The 22,275-nt window shown below is 42.0% G+C and overlaps 1 protein-coding gene across 1 annotated transcript in view; it reads left to right on the top strand.

Moving 5' to 3' along the window:
- SPAG17 (sperm associated antigen 17) overlaps nt 1–22,275 on the top strand; it is a gene marked incomplete at its 5' end in the record, with an annotated part of 221,964 nt that overhangs the window by 11,346 nt on the left and 188,343 nt on the right. The window contains one exon of the mRNA XM_082615114.1: nt 19,875–20,006. Coding sequence (XP_082471240.1) covers nt 19,875–20,006 — 132 coding nt within the window. The remainder of the gene's footprint in view (nt 1–19,874; nt 20,007–22,275) is intronic.

The following is a 22,275-nucleotide window of genomic DNA, read 5'->3' as shown; positions in this document are numbered from 1 at the left end:
AAAGTTATAGATTTAATCCTTGGTTATAATTGAGTCTGTCCTTCATTGAGCCCTGTGGCTGACCTCACTTATTGTTCACAACTTTCAGCCAAAAGGGTAATGGTCCCCAGACAGGGTATGTTGGAAAGAGGAGAGAGGGAGGGGCAGAGCCGTCACCAAAACAGTCAGAGATGCAACAAAGATATAGATGGCCTTGCTTCCAGAGAGGGAGAGAATGTGTAGCTGGAATTGAAGTATGGTAACAATTTTCATGCTTCTACATATTTTTAGTGTGACCTCTATTTCTGAAATTCTAACTCATTCCTCCATCTTTGGTAGCAAGGAAAGGAGAAGAAATACCAAACTAAAGGTGAGAGAATTGACTATTAGATAGAAATTCATTTATATTTACTGAAAAGCTATTGTTCATACTAATTCACAGAATATTAATTTGAATAAGTGAATTTCAGATAGATATTATGTTTTGAAGTCCATCCATTCTTCTATTTCACAAACTTGACTGGCCATAAAACCCCTCAAACCCAATTAAGTAGCCTGATAATGTAAGTTAACTAAAATATAATCTCTATATTGCTTCTAAAATATATTAAAATATATCATTACAAGTTTAGAGGTTTGAAAAATAGAAAATCAGTCCTACAAAAATTCTTACCCAGAAAAAGTGAAATTGTTCAATAAACCCCTTCCTTTAAAATTGCATCTTTCGGCTTCCTACTTATTTGGATTACAGTGCTCAAACTCACCCGGGGCTCACTCACTCATTGGGAAATATTTAATTAGATTATCCTCTTCATCGGAAGGAACATGTAATTAGTTCAGTTATTCTCAAGTCTTATTATACTTTATCGCTGGAGCTGCAGAGAAGCAGAGGAGAAGCTAATAACATGTAACATAGTCACAGGCCACCACTGCTGAGTCCTATGAATTTATGAGGAGCTAGTCTTGTAGTACATTCTCAAAGATTCATTTTAGGAATATCATTGAGAGGTGGGAAAAAAAAGGGTAGATCCTATCTGGATTTAATGCAAGGGGCTAATATATTACTTTTTGTAACTAATAAAATTTCAAGGACTGACAGCAAATTTCTGATTTGCTTTTCCCCTAGTAAAATGTCTGCTTTGAATTATGCAGAAAGAATTCTTCTTCCTGCCAACTTGTTTCAATTCCATGTGCAAAACCATCCACAGAACATTGTCAGGGGTTTCTTATAGAGGTTCATTTCAGGATTCCTTAATCATTGGAGGAACACACACACACACACACACACGCACACACACACATACTCTTTCTCCTCTTTTTGGAGCAAGCAAAGGAAAATGTATTGGATTGGTAAAATCTATGTATGGTGCTTTCCCTTTCTGAAAGTAGAGACAAAGGTTAGTCACCAGACGGGAGAAAGAGGTTTTAGTGTCCTGTTTTATGTATGCAGGCCCACCCTGTATGTAGGTGGAGAGGGCAGTTGCCATGAGATATGATATAAGAGGTGCTGGAAGTTCTGCCTGTCCAAAAATAGCCCTCGCAAGGCCTGGGTTCAGGCACAGGGTCGGTAAAACCCTGGTTCAGATGAAATGAAACTGCATTTTCAGAATGCTAACCCATTATACCGTTATCCTATCAGCATGCGTTTATTTATCAGAAATAAAAGCTGGACCTTTGAGGGAATGTTCATTTGGACAGGGAGAGTAGGGGAAGGAGTTAGCAAGATCCAAGGCACGGGGTAACAATGCGAGTCCCCAGAAACAATTTCTACATCACCATCGAGTGAATTTGTTGAAACTAAACCTCTTCCACATTCATTCACTCAGTCAGTCTTTTTTGAATCAGTATTTTATGGCTTGTGACATTTTCTCAAACAGGCAATGCTTTTATCTGGGACTTTATTAACAAGAATAGTAACAACTCACATTTGGAAGATGCCTTTTAGAGTATAAAATACTTTTCACACACAGTGTAGATTTGATCCCAACAACCTTGTGAAGCTGACTTACATCTTACTATTCTCATGTAGCAAACGAGCAAAGAGTCTCAAAGTGGTTAAGTGACTTGCCTTGCGCGCCCGCAGCTGATAACGTCAGAGCCCCATGTTGGAACGCAGGCTCCAAATTCAGGCTTCACCCTGTTACTTCAAGCTCTTTGAGACACAGTCCCTACAGTCAAGGAGCTGACAGTTAAGTTTAACCTGCTTAGTAATTCACCTAAACAAAGGAGCAAGCTCTCTGGGAGTTTTCTCTAGTGCTGTTACCGAGGAAGTGTTTCCCCTGGTCTTAAAGTTTCTAAAAGAACTGTGCCAAACACAGGCTTCTGCAGGCACACATTTGGCCTCAGACTTTGGATTAGACTTTATCAGTCATTCACATCATTCCCAGGGCTAAAGACATTCCCCACTTAGAATACCTGACCCCTCTGCACAAAGTTGTAAAATAAATAAACCAAATTAGATAAGGAAAATACAAATACGAATTGGCAGGTATTAACTTAGGATTTTCTCTAGAGCCCTTGGGACCTGGGGTTTCTTTGAGGAGATAAAAGGTTGGGGTAGAACTTGGTCAAGAATGATGAAGTGACTGTAAATCTAGAATTTCTATATCAAATCACGTCTACTTTGCACCGTAAGCAAACACACACATATCTCCATCCCTTTAGGTGATGAAGTCACAGTTTTGTAGCAGCTCTAGCTCATCCCTTTTTAGCCATTTTACACTTCATTCACTTTATACTCCTTCCTCAGTAAGTGCAAAGTGCACCGAGTTAAATAGAATTATGTAAAATTTAGACTTAAATGTTCCCATTCAGCAGCCAAATAACCCTGTTCAAATGCCATCATCTCTTTTGTGAAATCTTCTTGGATTCCCACAAGCAAAGTTCATCTTGCTGTGTTATATTGTGGTTGTTTGTTTGTATCTGCCTCCCGCTACTTTGTAGCGAAGGGCATGAGCATTAGAGGACATGTGTTATTCATCACTAAAACCCCAGCACTCTAGGCTAGCAATCCCAAGTTATCCTGATCACATATCCCATCGGTTCAAAAAAAAAAAATTGAGCGTTTGTTCCATGTCCATTGTGTGTGTGTATATGAACATATTACAAATATCATAGAATACCCTCAAAATTAAGAATTGAAAAGGACAAAATAAAGGCAAATGTAATCAGGGGGTCTAATATTTTCCCCCCTCTTGGTGGATAGTCTTGCTCATGCCCAGGGGTGCATTTGGAGACCGAATCCACTGATTTTTGCACTTTGGCTGGACACAATAAACGTTTGTGCAATGGGTCTGTGGAATGAGTCTCTGGCACATCAGGCACTTCCCCTGACACCAGTCACTTTCTCAATTAGTGAACTAGTGCCAAGTGTTTTCCCAGCCTCTGAGCACACTGGCTTCGCAAGAGGAGGGCTGGCTGGATGTCAGCCACACTGGCCGTCACAGGGTACCCTTTTACAAGGGACAACCTGCACGATGTTTGTGAAGGGCTTTGTGATTTGCGTGCTGATTCTTTCATTCAGCATGTATTGTGTTGGTTGTTTACCATGTGCCCACCATAAAGTTAATTCCAGCCTTCAACTTAAAAGACAGATATGGAAATGAGCAGTTTATTACCATATGATAACAACAAAGTTTTTTTTTTTTTTTTTTTTTTTTTTTTTTTTTTTTTTTGCGGTATGTGGGCCTCTCACTGTTGTGGCCTCTCCCGTTGCGGAGCACAGGCTCCGGACGCGCAGGCCCAGCGGCCATGGCTCACGGGCCCAGCCGCTCCGCGGCATATGGGATCCTCCCAGACCGGGGCACGAACCCGTATCCCCTGCATCGGCAGGCGGACTCTCAACCACTGCGCCACCAGGGAGGCCCTTAAACATATATTTTATTTTTTTTATTTTTTGCGTTACGCGGGCCTCTCACTGCTGTGGCCCGTCCCATTGAGGAGCACAGGCTCCGGACGCGCAGGCTCAGCGGCCATGGCTCACAGGCCCAGCCGCTCTGCGGCATGTGGGATCTTCCCGGACCAGGGCACGAACCCGCGTCCCCTGCGTCGGCAGGCGGACTCCCAACCACTGCGCCACCAGGGAAGCCCTAACAACAAAGTTGTTAAGGGTACACTGAATGCACAGAGCAATGCCTAAATCTTTCTAAAGTTTTGATGGAAAGGTTTTAGGAAAATGGCTAGAAAGCTGAATGGGGAATTTATGAAGTAAGGAAGGAGGAGGGGGAATTCTAGGCAGAGGAATCAGCCCAGGCAAAATCAGGCAGACATACCACGGCATAACCAAGAAATTCCAAATAGTGGGCATCCCTGAAGGATAGGAGGGAAAGTGAAAGGAGCAACTAGGAACGAGGCCAGACAAGTGTGTCAAGACTAGGTCACGAAGGGCTTGGTGTGCCCGGCTAAGGAGTGAACACTTTATCCTTTCGGTATGGGATCCATTGAGGAATTCTGAGCTGGAAAGTAATATGAGAGGTGAAGATATTAGAATCAGCGTGCAGGAAAAATTCTGCAGGAGGATGGAAGGGCGGCACTATTAATAACAGTCCATTGCTGTATAGCATTTTACATTGTATATTTCATTTATTAGCTGTTTTATTAAAAAAGCAATACAGTACATGTTAATTGCAGAAAATTTGGGAAATGTAGAAAGAGCATAGCCCATAGACTATTAGGCGCCTAAGTATCTGTAGACTATTCCACCATTCAGAGATGCATGCTTCTTTTTAAAAAATAGGAACTATATATACTTTCTATCATGTCCTTTTCATATATTATGACATTAGCCTTTTTCTAAATCCATATACAGTGTCTATATAATAGAAAGCATGTCTCTATTCAATAATTCACTTAACCACTCCCCCTTTTGCTAAATTTAGACTGTTTACCAATAGTGAGGACCTTGATTGTTTCCTTATGAAAAATTTCAAGAAGTGTAATTACTGAGTCAAAGTATATAAATCTTTGTAAAGCTCTTGACATACATTGTCAAAATGCATTCGAGATAATTTGTGCCAATTTACATTCCTTCTAACAGTTCCAATTTAACCACACCCTCTTCAACATTGTATTTTTTATCTTAGTCAATTTGATAAGCAAAAATTGTAGGGTTAAACATTCAATCATATTTTTATTGGCTGTGTTTTGTGATTACAGAATTCATGAAAGCAAAATGATTATGTAATTTTGTTTTCGGATTTCTTGTGATAATGGGAGGGGAACCACTATTGTCTAAATTCAGAATGAGGAATATTTGCTTTGATTTCAAAGCAGATTTTAGATGCTGTGAGGGTTACAAAAAGGAAGAAGCCATCATTGGGGGCCCTGCCAAGCTCCAGGTGCCCTGCAGCAGAAGGACACGCATGCAAGGCTGCTAATACAGGCGCACCTGCAGGAGGGGACTGGATGGAAATATGAACAAGGGCCAGGGAGCGGGACCAGGGAGAATTGTCTCAGGCAGGGGAATCTGGGAGGGGTTGTTGCAGGAAGGTCTTTGGTGTGAGCTCTTCCGATTGCTAAACCTCTTCTTGCCTCTTTGTGTCAGTGGTCCTCAAAGTGGCAAGCCTCAAAATCACCTGCAGAGCTCATTTAAAAATGCCTATGCGAGGGCTTCCCTGGTGGCGCAGTGGTTGAGAGTCCGCCTGCCAATGCAGGGGACACGGGTTTGTGCCCCGGTCCAGGAAGATCCCACATGCCGTGGAGTGACTGGGCCCGTGAGCCATGGCCGCTGAGCCTGCGCGTCTGGAGCCTGTGCTCCGCAACAGGAGAGGCCACAACAGTGAGAGGCCCACATACCGCAAAAAAAAAAAAAAAAAAAAAATGCCTATGCGAGATCCCAGCCACAGCGATGGGGATCGGGAGTGTCTTCAGGATAGTCCAGGAACACACCTTCTCAACAAGCATCCAGGCACTCCCAAGCCTGCACTTGGAGAGACGCAGCCACACCTATGTCCACGTGCTGCTCACGGGGCCGGGAGAGGGGTCATCCTCCCCAAAGGTGAACTCTCCATCTGTACTCTGGCTCCCCCTTGCCACCACCCAGAACAGGACAATGGCCCCACTTATTCTCCTCCTCCCACTCTCCATGGCCCAGTGTTCATCCATCCATCCATTCTTTCATTTTTGAGCATTTGTGCCAGGTACTGTTCTCAGAGCTGGAGAAACAGAAATACCATTGAAGGCTCTTGCCTTTAGGATATTTACATTCTCCAATCTGTTGAGTTCTGCCAAAGTAACAGTGATCTGAGAAGGGCCAGAGAATGTTCATGCTTTGTTCATTCCTCTGCTCTTCAAGGCAGATGGTACTACTGCCTGCCTGCCCACTTCTTTGTCTATAGCCTCTGAGCAAATCAGAATACCTCTGATCAACATATATGCCTCTAGCGCTAGGAGCAAATGACAGTCAAACAAAGCTGGAGGGGGAGGGTACAGAGTGTAAGCCCTGAAATACACATTCAAGGGTTTTGAGGTTTGCCATGCGTTACCAAGACATCTAAGAAAGCCTGGGGGTTTTGTTGCATAAGAACAGTCACTGAAGATAAATGAAATGCCAGAACTCAGAAGGAAACCTCTATACATCTGATCATGCCTCTTACCTGCTTAAAACTCTGTGTCTCCTTATCACTTTCAAGATAAAATCCAAATTCCTTTAGTATGTTATTTGAGCAGCTGGTGGCCTCACCCCTGCTTACTTCTTCAATGTCAAGTTTCCCCTAATTCTCTCCTCTCCCCATCCCCCCACCTGCCACTCTTGGCCCCCCACACCCCTCGAGTGCTTTCAATCACTCTCAGTTTCTGGAATACACCCCTCTTCTATGGGCTAGAAAGACTGGGGAAAGCAAAGCAAGGGATAAAGTCAGACTGATGATACTATCACCTTAACTCTGACCGTCTCAAAATGGTTCGCCTTGAGAACTTGCTATCTTAGGGTGACCAACTGTCCTGGGTGCCCGGGACTTTCAGTTTGAGCACTGAAAATACCAAGCCCTGGGAAAACACTCGGTTAAGTCATCCTAGGGTCAATATGTAAATGACCTTTGCCCCAGTTCTTAAACTCAAGGGTATTTTAAGAATCTCTAGAATGCTTGTTGAAACTTTATGCTCCTAGAACCTCACCTCCAGAGATTGATTTGGTGGTTCTGGGGGGTAGATCCCAGGTAATCTGTATCTTTAACTAGGGTCCCAGGGATTATGGGGCAGGTGGTCCACAGGGCACACAGAGAAACACTTATGGGAAACTAGGCAGCATCCGTCTGCTCACAAAGGGCTCTTCCAGTAGCCAGCCAGGAGACATCAATACCCTGTATGCTTCCTCTATGAGTCCAAGAGATTAGGAGAGGACACGGGAAACTTAAAAAAACAAGCCTCTATATGGGACAGGTTTGGAATAGATTGAAAGTTAGGAGGCAGCAATAGCCTTGAAGAATACTGTCCACAGCAAAGCTAGAGGAACACTACAGCTTTTTTATAATTGCGAAGGAGTAGAGTTTTGAGGGGGAAAGAGGAGAGAGTTGACACGCTGAATACGTTCTTTGCCCAGCAGGACATTAGCAGAAATCCCACTCCAGGCTGTCCTCTGAAATGAGCAGCTTGGTGACTCCATATTTTAGAAAGATAGATATAAAAAATTCAGCAATATAGATGCACATTACGAAGAACAAGGGACTCAGGGGTGCTGATAATATGTGAGTTAAATATGTTAGTATGAAAGGCCACCAAAGAAACCAGAAAGCAGTGGCTCTCAGACCTGAGTACATCAGGATCACCTGAGAGCTTGTTAAATCGCAGACTGCTGGGCCCACCCCCAGAGCCTCAGATGCAGCAGGTCTGGGCGAGCCCAAGAATTCGCATAACTAACAAGTTCCCAGGTGATGCTGATGCTGCTGACCTGAAAGACACATAATCCCTGTTTTTTTTTAAAAAGTCTCTATTAGTTTGAAGGCATGAATCTCACCATATCAGTACCAGCTTGGTCACCTTACTTCTAAATTCACAAGAAAAAAATTAAAACTGGCTTAAACAAAAGGGAGTGTACTGGCTTGTATAACTAGAAGTCTAGACAGGTTTTGGGGTCAGCTTAGCCCACAGGCTCCAGCCCCACTTCCTTCATCTGTGAGGAACGACCCTTCCTCCATCTATGTGGCGGCTCCAGCTTCCTATGGTGGTGGGATGGCTGCAGCCTCTTCCGAAAGCATCAGGACTGAGGCAATGGGATCCAGCAACCCCAGGAGACCACTCCTCACATCCCACTGGCCCGAACTGGGTCACAAGCTCATCCTGAACCAATCCTGGACCAGGGAGGTTAGGATTATTTCTAGTGCAAAGGGGTCCACCCCTGGAGCTGCGAGTCCCCAGAGGCACACAAGCCAATTGGGAGAGGGGTGAACGCCTAAAAACAGTCAGATTCTCCCAGAAAGGAAGGAAGGTGTGGGTGGGCACCCAGCAACTTCCAGTCTAGGAAGTGGAACGTGGAATCTAACTAAATGGCAAATGACTCACCTAGTGGTCTGGCATTGGGGTGCAGGAAGTTCAGGGACCAGCCGTACTCAGATATCTAGGCCAGTCAGTGACTAGCAGGGTATCAGTCACTGGACTCAGACTGAGGCAGGATTTTAGGGGAATGGTCTAGGATCGAAGGAGAAGACGACTAGGAAAGGAAGGTGGATGCAAGCCTGAGTTTCTAAGTTTCTAAGACATGAGTTCAGGCCTGGGGACGAGAGACAGATGAAGTACAGGGGAGGTAACTTTTTATCTTTACCCTTTGAGGCTTCTTCTCGGCTGGGTCCAAGAATTAAATTGACATTGGACAGATGGACAGGAGAAAAGCATGCAAATTTGCATACGTTTTACCTGACACAGGAGCCCTCGTAAGGAAATGAAGCCCCACTCCCAAAGAAATGGCAAGAACTATGGGCCTTTATATTGGGTTGAACAGAGAGAGACAGTGTGAAAAAGTAGGTGAACTATGTGGGGAGGCTAAAAGAAGTTAAGAATTATTTTAGCAAGGTCTTCGTGTATAGAATTCTGTGTCAACTTCTGGTCCTCAGTGACGATGATGTTAATTTCCTTCTGGTACAGGGAGGGCATCTTTCACATGGAAGCTTTTGTCTCCTGTTTTCATGAAGAAAAGGGAAGATTAGAATGCCCTTCTTGCATCTGCCGTTTTTCAAGTGCCTTTAGTTCAGAATAATCCTTATGCCAAAGTGGCACATAATGCCACCTTTCAGAGCTATTTTAGGATCTGAGGGGTCTCAGATCCCCACTAGGTCTCAGGGGAAAAAAAAAGAAGCACAGCTCTCTAGAGTGGAGGCACCAGGTAAAGACAAAACTAGTAAGAGAGTCAAGAGTATTTGGACATAAAAAAAAAAAAAAGCTAAAAAGCTCTACATCCCTCCAGCTAAGATAGGGACTGGGTATAGAGACTGGGGAGGGGCTGGGATACTAGATGGGAGTCCGGTAGCTCCATTTCCGGGGTGAAAAGGCTTCTGTGAGGCCACCGAATATGGTGATGCAGAGTAGGTCCTTGGAACTAGGTGGCCTGAGTTCAGATCCCACAACTACTACTTACTTGTGATCACCAGGCCTCAGTTTCTTTATCTATAAAATGGGGTGATGAGTCCCCACCTCGGAGGGAAGGTGAGAGTTAAATGAGGTAGACTATCTAAAGTGCAGTCCTTAGATTATTTTAGTGCCACTGTTGGAACAGTCCTTATCTGGCACATAGTGTGTGCTATGTAGCCACTTATGTGTTACTTATTTAGCTTGAGAACCTACTGCTACTTGCAGTCTACTCCTAGACCTTTGTGATGGTAGCTATGAATATTGGAAAACACCCAACTTCAAGTCAAACAAGAAATAACTCCAAAAGCCATTTTAAATTTATTGAATGACATATGCATCGATTCTATGCGGGGTTAGAGACAGATGAATCAGATCAGGATCAGCCCTTCCAAGCTCCTAGAGATTACAAACCCTGCACACAAATAATTGCAAAACAAGAGAGCCAGCTCCCTTAGGGAAGATTCAAAAAAGTCGTAGGTTTGTTCAATTGTAGCTTTCATGACAAGCTGAAAGAACCAAGAATGACTTCAGAGGGGTGGGGGCATCTTGGGACTGAGGAAAAGAGCTTGATCTAAAATAAAAAAAGGATTACCATGATAATAGAATCATATGCTACTAATATACACCTAAAGCTAATATATATCTGAACTTTCTATATCATCCTTTCCTATATTATCACATTCAGCTTCATGTGCCTTTATTTTGTGGGTCTACAAAAACCCAAACGCTACTTAAAAAAGGAAAGCTTTAGGAACTTCCCTGTTGGCACAGTGGTTAAGAATCCGCATTCCAGTGCAGGGGACATGGGTTCGATCCCTGGTCCAGGAAGATCCCACATTCCATGGAGCAACTAAGCCTGTGTGCCACAACTACTGAGCCTGCACTCTAGAGCCCATGAGCCACAACTACTGAGCCTGCCCACCACAAGTAGTGAAGCCCGCGCATCTAGAGCCCGTGCTCTGCAACAAGAGAAGCCACGGCAATGAGAAGCCCACACACCGCAACGAAGAGTAGCCGCCACTCGCACAACTAGAGAAAGCCTGCGCACAGCAACAAAGGCCCAATGCAGCCAAAAATAAATAAATAAATAAATAAATAAATTTAAATTAAAAAAAAGAGGAAAGCTTTGCTTTTTCCTTCTTTGGAAGAGTAAGTCCAACAAATGTTTCTAAGATAAGTCCTGTGCTTTTTGACATAAGCATACTAGATGTTCAAAATGCACCTCTCCCTTGGGAAATTCATCACATTTCAAATTATACATGTCTGTTAAAGCATAGATCTGTTCTACCTTCTATGTATTTGTTATTGCTGCTTCTGAAACTTCCTTACGGCCCCAAAGAGGTCTTAATCCCTGTCAAATGTTATTATGTTACCGACTTTTATATAGTCTTGAAAGGGGTTGTTTATTTAGTTTCAGTGACTCCTTGTTACTGCCAAATATTATTTCATTTCAGCCCAGATGTAAGGGGTCCAATGACTGGAATTATTTCACAGCCCTGACATTGTCGAGAGATGGATACCAGTTTAATTATGGACAGCTGAAAATGATCCAGGAGTCACCTGCTATGGATATTTATCATCATTATGAACTTCTCACCAAGCTGTGGTCTGAGCCCTTTCATAACGTTCCATTTGCGTTAGACAGACAGGATGACCTACATGGAACCCAGATCTTCTGTCACCTTGAAATTTATGTAGGGACAGCTTCATATTGCTTGATTATTTTCTTTTCCTCTGCTCAAAGTGAGAAAATATGTTGCAGTCATTCCTATTCTTTTTCTTTCCTCTTGTCTCTCTCCATTGCCCTCTCTCACTGCTACCCTGCTCCTTCCAGCTGTCTTTCCAATTATGCCTCATTGGAAATTATTCATTACTTAAAGAATGTGAACTGGATAGACTAGACACATAAAGGACCAAGCAATGAAATGACTGCAATGTAGTTGGCACCCCGTAAATGCAGGAGGAATGAAGGAGGGAAGAGAGTGGAGGGAACAGGAAGGGAGGCTGAGGAGTTGCAGAACACTCAGGTCATGACTCTGTCTCACTGTAGAAGAGATTAAGAATAACAGACTTCCTCCTCTCCCCCTCCCAGAATACACTGCACCGTAACAGAATCTGTTTTACACCTTTTCTTTTTATCTCTGCTTTCTCTAAATGCATCTTGATCTGTCCCTGTCAGAGCAGAGAAAGGGTTAAATGAAAGGAGCAACCAGGTTACCACCAGCTTAAGGGTCCCCTTCTGCCTGCCCAAATGCACATCTCTCCATTACTTTTTTCTTTCCCCCAACCTGAGCTGAAAGGTCTTCAAGAATTCCAATCCTGCCCTGGATGTAAGCTTAGCAACAGTAAGAGCTCACTTTAGTGAGGGTTTACTGTGCATAGATCATTCACCATGCTAAGTCTTTTTATGTGTTTCTTCATGCAGTGCTCGGTACAGTCTTGTGAGATCAGCACTATTCATGTTCTCTTTCTGTACATCAGTGGTTCTCAACCAGGGACAGTTTTGTCCCCCAGGGAAATTTGGCAATGTCTGGAGAGACCTTTGGTTGTCACAGTGGGGTAGCCAAGGATGTGCTAAAAACATGCTCTAGTGCATGCAAAAACCTCCTGCAATAAAGAATTAGCTGGCTCAAAATGTCAATAATGCCACTGTTGAGAAACCCTGCTGTAGCTTAAAAAGCTGAAGTTTAAAGGAGTTGAGTAACTTTCCCAAGGCCACTCAGTGGTATTTGAGAAGACTGGAATACAAACGCAGCCTGTGCTTCTGCTTTATGCTGCCCATGAGTAGCTGAGGCTTCAGCAGCTGGTTCATCATCCCTTGTACCAGAGGACCTAAAATTCCCAGCAGGAATCTTTTCCTATGAGGGCATCTCCATATAAGTGGCCCTTTTCAGTCACTTGAAATCACCTGCTCATCCATCCTTTTCATCAAATATGCAGAATCAGTCCCATCTAAAGCAGCCCTTGACTCTAAACATTGAAAACTTTGTGAAAAACACACACACACACACACACACACACACACACACACACACACTGGGGCAATACTTCCTCTGACTTTGTCATTTTATAAGCAGATATAGCGTATATAAGACAAAAGCAGAATGCATAAGCAACAAGCTTTGAAGATGGCATATATAGTTACAGTTTACTTTGATGAATAAATTATACATATTTAATCTGACATGTGTTTAATGATAAACATAAGCACTTGTGTTCTGTAGAATAATTAGCTAAAAATGGTAAACAGCAGTATTACTTTTAAGGTGTCAATCAAAGATGTTAGTATTCTTCTCTTTTTATTAATTCTTCAGTATCTACAATCTCAGTTTTGCCAATGTTTTGAGAAACTGAGTATCTTTTAATAATCTTAATCATCCCCAAAGGCAGCTACCAAAACACACATACTCTTGTGCAGACATGCACACACAGGCACATGCATGCACACAGACCCATGAGCCTGTACACAGTCTCGTGGTCACACAGTCACACACCACATATCCACACACACCTGGACACAGTCACACACAGACAAGTCCCAGGTCTTACTCCCCAGAGCAGCTTCCTTTGCCTTTACTCCTTCCTCACAATATGGAGCTGCTGTCTCACCGGTTTTCTGCCCCACCTACCCACTCACCCTCTCTGATGCTTCGCCTTTGACCATAATCTGAAGGGTATTTCCATTTTCCCTTCAGAGCCCTTCCTCTGAATGACCTAGCCCTGGTGTGTAAGAGAAACTTCAGGCAGTGAAACTTGAGGGTGGATGCATGGGAAACTAGTCATGGCCGCAAGACTGCTGTCACACTGCAGCCTCCCCGTGCCACAAAGGTGAAAGCACATTTATCTTCAGAGCCAGCCTTAGGCATTGCAAGCTTTCAGGTTAGAGAGAATAGCTACCTCCCATCCTAAATTCTCAAGTGCCACATCTGTTACTTCCTGCTTGAAATTCTATCATCAGTTGCTAGTCCCTTTCATTCTATAAATAAGGGGTAAAATTTTATAATACAGCTTACTCACTGGTATGAGTAAAATTCATTCAAAGTGAGTTACCAAGTTAAATCTTTTCTATTTTAGCAGCAGGAGGGATTTAGAAAGCAAAAAGGCGCTCTGTATCTTTCTGAATTTTGCCTCGGACCAGCCCTGTTTATCCTCACCTGTACAAGGGCACATTTCTTAAATGACCAGGAAAAAATGTCTTAGCCTGGAAGTCACAGATTTCCATTACCTTTTACTGTGTAATATCTGAATGCACCATTACTATTTTCTAAGGCATGTAAGCATTTCCTACATTAATAAACTTTGCCAAGGATGGTGCCAAATAGGATATCTTTCCTTTCAGTTTTGGCATAAAATCTAAGGGACAAAGTGATGGGATGATTAAACAAACATTATTTTATTTATTTGTTTATTTTTTGCTGCGGTGCACAGGCCTCTCACTGTTGTGGCCCCTCCCATCGCGGAGCACAGGCTCCAGACGCGCAGGCTCAGTGGCCGTGGCTCACGGGCCTAGCCGCTCCGCGGCATGTGGGATCCTCCTGGACCGGGGCACGAACCCGTGTCCCCTGCATCCACAGGCAGACTCTCAACCACTGCGCCACCACGGAAGCCCCATTATTTTATTTTATATATTGAAGTATAGTTGATTTACAATATTATGTTAGTTTCAGGTGTACAGCAGAGTGATTCAGTTATATATATATATATATATATATATATATATATATAAAACTGAATCACTTTTCACTATCACACAGACATGTTCTGACCAAAACAGGAGCCACTAGTTACATGTGGCTATTTACATTTTAATTTAATCCATTAAAAAGTAAAATTAAAACTTCAATTCCTCAGTCACACTAGCAATATTCAAGTGCTCAATAACCACGCGTGGCTGGTGGCTACTCTTTTGTATGGTACAGGTAAAGAACACTTCCATGATCACAGGAAGATCTGTCAGCAGTGATATAGACAAAGAAAAGTTGTAGAATATCCAGCGTTAATGCAGGCAGTGGGGAAACACACCCTTTCGTATAGTGGTGGTGGAAATAAAAATGCTGCTAACTTTTCAAATGTCAATTTGGAAGTATCAATAAATATTTAAAATACACATGCACTTAGTAGGAAAAAAACCTGAAATTACCTAAATGTCCATCAATAGGAAACTGGTTATAAATAAATGACCAAACACCCATACAGTAGGAGGTTATGCCAATAATTTAAAAATACATGTGTAAACAATACATGTCAGCACAGAAAGCTGTCCTAGATAACTTTTTTTTAAAACCATATTTATTTGGGCATATTTTAATGCTTAGTTTTAGACTATAATTTCAAGAAACCCAAATATAATGTTATACACTGATTTTTACCTTGAGATTGGCCTGAATTCTATTAACATTCATAATTACATTTATGCAAAGACTATTTATACATGAAGACGCATAAACACATACACAGCTACTTTTAGGCTATGCGTAATAAATGGTCTCTTCTCTTATACAGAGGTGTCCTAGATAACTTTGGATATAAAAACACAAACCACTTGACAATATGAAAATGTGATACTATTTGTATTAAAATATAAAAAGATATAAGTATATGTCTATATATGCCTAGGAAATTACATAAGGATACACAAGAATTGGTTAATGGAATGCAGGAGATTGGGGAAGCATTTTCTTTTCATTGTACGTCCTTCTGGTACTGCTTGCACTTTTTACCATGATGAGGAACTATTGCACTTGGTCATATATTAAGGAAATGAGAGAAACAAAAGAATGTGGTACCAAATGAATGAATGAATGAATGAAGAAACAAAGCGAATTAGATCTGCATGTCAAAAACCTGTTTGCTCAGCCCTAGGCTAGTTTGGACTGAGCCAAGTTTATGGATTCTGCTACTATTTGCTGAGGTCTTTATATATCCAAACCAATCCTAAGTCATTGACCGAAGAATAATGGGTTAAATGTGAAATCATATCTTATGCATTTTTGAAGCTACTGTAACAAATATCATGGACCCTCAAGGAGGGCCCTGAAACCAAAACTTTTAGGAAAAATGGTGACTATATTTGGAGTTCCTGGAGGAAAAGCCTTTCCTCATCCCACCCCTCTCCCATCATCCTTCCCTTCTCTGCCCCACATAACCACACCTTTCCCTCTCCTCCACCACCTCTTTTCCCTGGTTTGTTTCAGTCAAGAGAAATGCAGATACAAAATCTTTACCCTTCCTCAGAACTCACCTGGATTGAACATGCAGCAAGTTAAGCAACGATTCAAGCTGTTCCTTGTGCCTTGTTGTAAGCACACCAGGGAAACCTGGCAGCAGACCTGCAGACCTCATGGAAGTCCTATCTATCTATCTATCTTACTATCTATCTAACTATCTATCTATCTATCTATCTATCTATATCTATCTATCATCTATCTATGTATCATGTATACACATACATATATGTATGCATATGTGTTTATATGTCTGTATGTATACATGCACTTGTGCACACACATACATTTTGTTTTCATGGGAATCTGTGGAGCAGGTCTAAGTATTTGTCCCAACCGATGCCGTGCTTACTACTAATGTGGGGAGGATCCACAGAGAGGAGGATGGAAGAGGGGAAGGGAGGGCACTAGTGTCTGTGGGTGGGCCTGATCCCCAGGCAAGGAAAGAATTTGGCTCAGTTGGTGTATTTTTGTTGGATCAGATCATTAGGTAGTAAATATGACATACGTCTTTGAATCAGATCAGTGATAAAGAGAGAAATGTTTTTATTCTTTGAATCAGGTCAGTGATAAAGAGAGAAATGTTTTTATTTCTTAGTGTGCTCAGAATCACAAACTTCCTAACAGACAAAGGGCATCCACCCTCAAAATAAGATCTTTACAATCGTGTCTTCCTGCCTCAGCTGCACTCTTAGACGCTAAATTTCCTCCTACACCAACCAGTCTTTCCCAGAACCAAGCACTTCGGGTAGCTTGGCCTGGATGTCCCCCCAGCCCTGGCAGGCCCCGAGGCCTGGCCTGAGTAGGTCCAGGAGACACGTACAGGCCTTGTCTGGGAACAGTTTTTCTCCACTTAATAAGTCTCATTTGCCCATAAGATGCATTTTTTAAGTTTCTGACTCATGCCAGCCTCATTTATTTGGTATTTTGGCTTGATGAGTACCTAGGTTTTAACCCACTTAGGGCTGTTTTTCTGCCTAGTTCTAGAAACTTTGGGGTTTGTCTAATTACTCCTCAACCCTGATCAGCTCACGGCTCCATTTTTCTCTTGTATCCCTCATCCTCCCAAGACCTACTGCCCTTGTCGGCTTGCCTCCCCAGCACACAGACACACAGACACACACAGAGACACACAGATGCACAGACACACAGACATACAGACACACAGAGACATACAGATACACAGACACACAGATACACAGACGCACAGATACACAGACACACAGACACACAGAGACGTACAGATACACAGACACACAGAGACACACAGATACACAGAGACACACACACATGGACTAGATACTGGATAAGTAACCCTTACAATGCTGGAAGGTTGAAGATTTGATTATTATCTCAGTTAATACGAGTAAGGCAAGGGAAGGGAAGCCTAAAATTTGTGTCTTCTGCAGATGTTTTTTTTTCTTCCCTCAAAGACTTATCCTTCAAACAAAGGCCCTCTAAGGATTTGTTTTTCATCTGAGACCAAACTACTGGCTGTTGATTGGAAGTGTGAACTATGGGGTGTGAGAATAAAGACTTTTCAGTAGAAATCCACTTATAAACATTTTTTCTTTTTCTACCCCTCCTGAAGATGACCCACATTCCATAAAAATTTTCAGTCTAAGATGTTTGTCAGCAGAGACTTTCATTTACATTGATTATCCCAAGGATTCACATTACCATTCCATTTGGGAGAAGCACAGAAAGAAAATGGCATGCCTGGGAGTCAAACCTCCTCCGAGCAACCTCCTCTGGGAAGGACAAGCGTGCCGGTTTCTGCCATTGCCAACAGTGCCACGTGCAGTGCTGTGCCCTTCTCCGGGAGTGTGGGCATCGGCACTGAGTCTGCCTCCGACTGGGTCGCCCTGGGCTGCTCAGGGAGGAGGGAGCATCCTCCGGGCTCGCCCCGCCACTGCTCTTCCTGGCTCTGTGTCCGTGAGATCACGGGTGCCCAGCTATTCCTAATCTCCCCATTTCACAGTAGGGTATCATTCTTATTTTGGGGCTGTGCCAGATTTTTGTTTTAAACCCAGCTCTCTACGGACAGTTTTCGACTGACCAGAAATAACATTGATGGCCCGCAAAACACCTTTCTCTTGGGACATTTTGTTGTGCTTTGAGTACATTTTAACACAGTGAGGTAACAATCGTAGCCTAATAGGGACATGGGAATAGAAAACAACTCTAGAGACATCCCATCCATCACCGTGACGCAGGCAGGCTTCACCCACACCACGTGAGACATAGGTAAATGTTCTGTTTTCACAGGTCATCAGGAAAAGAGACCCAGTCCAGTGTTGACTTCCCTTCAACGCTGTCATTATATTTGTATCACAGGGAAACGCCCCATCCTAGACTGCTATGAGCTTCAAAACTCAAAGCTGTATATTTTGAACCAGATGTCACAGAGAAGCCTGATAGTCGGCACACTGTTTAGCTGGTATTGAAAAATAACATTTCAAACCAAATACACCTACCCTTTGAGGCTGGACCCAATCGGACAGCTTTCATTTTATGTGTGACTGTCCGTCCCCTTAGGATTCCCTTCTCTCTTGAGTCTGGTCATCATTAAGTGGTGAGATTCCACAGGTGTATCCTTATGTTTTCCAGCTCCCAGAAATCACAGCCATCATGTCCCTTTCCCTAAATCGTGTTAGCAGGAGCAGAAGTGCCATAAAAAGCAAAGAGCTCTGTTTCATGGGGGGTGTTTGCTTAGACACATGCAAAGCTTTCTGACATTTGGTTTGTTCCTTTGGTTTTTGGAAACAGCAGCTTTAAAGGAGTCCCTTCCCTGGCTTTCCCCCTCCTGCGTTGCAATGCAGGAAACCCCAATGTGGTCTCGAGGCGGTCCGATTACATTTTGGCATATGATAATCCACAGGGCCATCTGCAGTTAGAAGCAAAATAGCCATCTCCCTTTCTTTCAGCTATTTCCCTTGGCAAAGTGAAAAGTCATAAGGAACCGGATTGGTCAGGAAAGCCCTGACCAAGGGCTGGTATGAACCTCAGACAAGACGCAGCCCGATGAGATGCAGTGTGCGCCATCATTATCTGAGACGGAGGCTGTGAAATTGACACCATATGCGCCCGGAGGAGTAATTGCACCAAGGGGGGAGAAAAGCAACATGTCAGGACATTTTAGTAACACCTAATTCATCCCGAGGTTATAAATAAATCTGATGCTTGCTTGAAAACAAAAGTCGAAAAACACTTTGACTAGATTACTTTTGTGACAGTGCTTTCGGCTGAGGTGAACTTTATTAGGGAGACAACATGAAGAAAGAGAAATACATAACAACTTTTTATGGTATATTTTACATGATTTTATTTTTTATTTTTTTGCAGTAAATAAAGTGATTATAGGGCTCCAAGGAAAAGGGCCCAGATGTTAGAGAGTTGTGTGAAATTTAGAGGAAACAAGCTGTAAAAAGTGCAGTTATAAAACAGGCTGTCAGTGCCACACATCTGGACAATACAGCTGTATGTTCCTAGTGGCTGTCGTCACCCAAAGAAAACTCAATAACCTTATTTCACCCCAATTAGGCTGCATACCAACAGGATCAACCTTAAATTGCAAGGGGGTGGGAGTAGGGGAGCAGCATTTGCTCGGCGCCTCTGTGTCAAACAGCTTTTATCTTTCATCTGAATTTGGTCACCAAGAAATGAAAGACTGCTAACATAGCCATTTCCATTTTTATAAAACCCTATTTAATTTATAGCGTCCTAAGAAGTCAGGGTTTGACAGTTTGGACTATTGGCTGTGCCAAACAACAGACTTTGTGTAGCATGAAACTGACCTACCGGTCATCCTAACACAGAGCTCCACCTGTCTCTCCTCCACCCATGTTTGGGAGTCTGAGTCTAGCACCATCATGAGAAGCACTTATTGGAAAAAGTTCACTTTCAGACAACCCAATCTACTTAGAGTAGAGGGTAAATGCCTCTCTTTATGGCATTGGGGCATTTTTCCCCAACTTTTTTGGCCCGCAATGAGGCACCTTTGCGGCAAGACAAATATTACAAAACTCAAAATACCATTTCATCTTTTCATCACTGACAGACGTGCCAAAGGCTATAAAATGCCACTTTCCTAATAATTGTGTTTCTTCATAGGTTTTAACGGCAGCAAAAGCAATTATGGACAGCGGAGAGAAATTCACCTTACCACTGATAGGGAAACTCTTGAAATTTCAGCTTCTCCAGGTTAAATTGAAGGACCAACAGCGACGGGAAAACGAGAAGAAGGTACTGGGAGGGCGATGGTGGGTTTTCTAAAGACGGCAAGGAGTGAGTGAACTGCAGCCAGGTTCTCTGGGGCACTTCCTCTCTCCGTAAGCCTGCCACGAAGTGTTACATAGCACATTTAACTGTTGCCTCAACTTTTTAGGGAAAAGCCTGTCCAAAGCGCTGTTGGAGGAATTACATTTTCTCAAAGACAAACCCATTAAAAATAAGTTCTCCTATGCAGAAATGTGACAGTATCCCAGGGCATGTGGCTGAAGTTGTTTTTATGGTAGTCTATTTATATGTTAGGAACAAATTAGGGAACCAAAGGAGAGACACAGAGTCAGGAGAAGTAAATATAAAAAGGTGAGAAAACCCCACAAAGTCAGGGTCTAACTATTTTAAATATTTTACATGATATTCAATAGGAGGACCTATTAAAATAATGGGCTACATCTGCATCTTCCTAGTAATCTAAATATTTCAGCAGCGCTCCATTACTTCTACTCCTGTATTATGTACCTGCTTATTTCTTCATGTGTAGACTTTTCATTTAATTTGCCTAGGGAAATCAATCTGTGTGTTTTCCAAAGATTTGTATTTTTCATCTGAAAAAATATTTTAAAATAGTTTTAGCAAAGTGATGCCAGTTTCAAATCCATTTGCTATTTAACCTTAGTCAAAATGAGGGATGTTTTTCTTATTTTCCAAATCATGCTGAAATACTTTTGGAAAGCCAAATGCTTCTGTATGTACATGTGTAATGTGTATGTGTGCATGTGTATATATGAAATGGGTGTATAAGTAAATTGTTTCTTTATACCTCTAAGTGGGAGAGGCAAAACCAAGTCATGGAAGAAGAAAGAGAAAAGTGAACATGTTCTAATAATACCTACTTCCCCTTTGTAAGACCCCCCCAAATCTGGCTTCCCTATTTGAACTCTTGACAGGGTAACTGTAGAAAAAAATAATAATGCCACCTTAAATTTGTAATATAGGGCTTTATGTTTTTCAAAGAGATTGTGCATTTAGCATTTTACTAGGGTGGTGTATATTGTCCCCAGAAAAATTCTACTTATTTGAAAACAGTTGATGGTATAGTTTTCCATCTATATAAAGCTCTTTCCAACGTGTACAGGAGAATTCGTACCTTAAAAAATACTCAGGGATGTTAAGACTTGGCAGAAGAAAAATTGGAAAATTTGAAACTAGTAGAGAAAGATCTTTTCTTGTCTTTTTAAAATTCCAGTGTCACATGGGAATCTGAATTACAAAAAGTAGACTGTTAAGTCCTGCAAAAATTCTTGCACCTTCTGTTTGCTTTGTGCTTTCCCACAGCACCTACAAATATACATAACACATTAAGTGTCAATTTCCTTGTTTGCCACCTGTTTTAAGTCTCAGTAATTGTTTGTAATAGGAGTAGGTTTTAGATTTCAGTTAACAAATTTTAAGTAACAATAAATGGAATATCCTGGCAATGGAGGGAACATTTTTAAAACTAACAGTATAAAGATATTTCTGCACTGTTATTTTGCTCAGCATTTTTTTTTGAAATGTGAACAATATAATAAGACAGTTATGAGATTCTGAAGATACGGAAATAATCTTTATTTGTTGAAAATTCAAGAGTCTTAAGGAATTGGGAGTTGAATTTTAGATTTATAAAAATAAAAAGGTAATAGATGCATAAGAGGACGCTTTGAGCAATTAAGAGCCAGCAATTACATAATCCAATTTAATGTCTTCATTAGATTGGTTTCCCAAAACACCAGCCCCAAATCTCTGAGTTGCAACCACACGAGTCAGTACTAAATAATTGATGAAAACTGATTGGAAGGGAGAACTCTCCAGAAAAATATTCTAGGTAAAGGCAAGGCTAAGGGAGTTGTTGGAGGGATGATATAATCTATGTTCATTTCAACAACACTGCCCAGCAGGTCATTTGGAACAACGGAGGTTAATGCTTGTCAGCCAGGGAGTTTAGCAGAAAGCAAAATAAGTATAAAGTATGTAAAACTGACACCACGCTGTGGTTTAGAAAATGGAAAAAAAAGGAAAGAGGACTTTACCCAATTTCTTCCTCTTTCTGAACCCCCGGTGAGATTCTGAGATTCCTGCAATGGGAGTGACTATCTCTTCGGCTTTTTAACATCAACATGAGATATATGTGGTTGCTTTCTCTCAAATACTAGTTATATGTTGACATCTGTACAACCCAGAGTGTTTTGTATCTTCTATGTTGAATTTTTGGAATTGAATTTTTAACATTGAATGCTCGAAAAATATC

Source organism: Mesoplodon mirus (assembly GCF_964341445.2).
Source record: "Mesoplodon mirus genome assembly, chromosome: 3".
NCBI classification, from domain to species: Eukaryota; Metazoa; Chordata; class Mammalia; order Artiodactyla; family Ziphiidae; genus Mesoplodon; species Mesoplodon mirus.
This window is presented reverse-complemented; position numbering and strand designations above follow the sequence as displayed.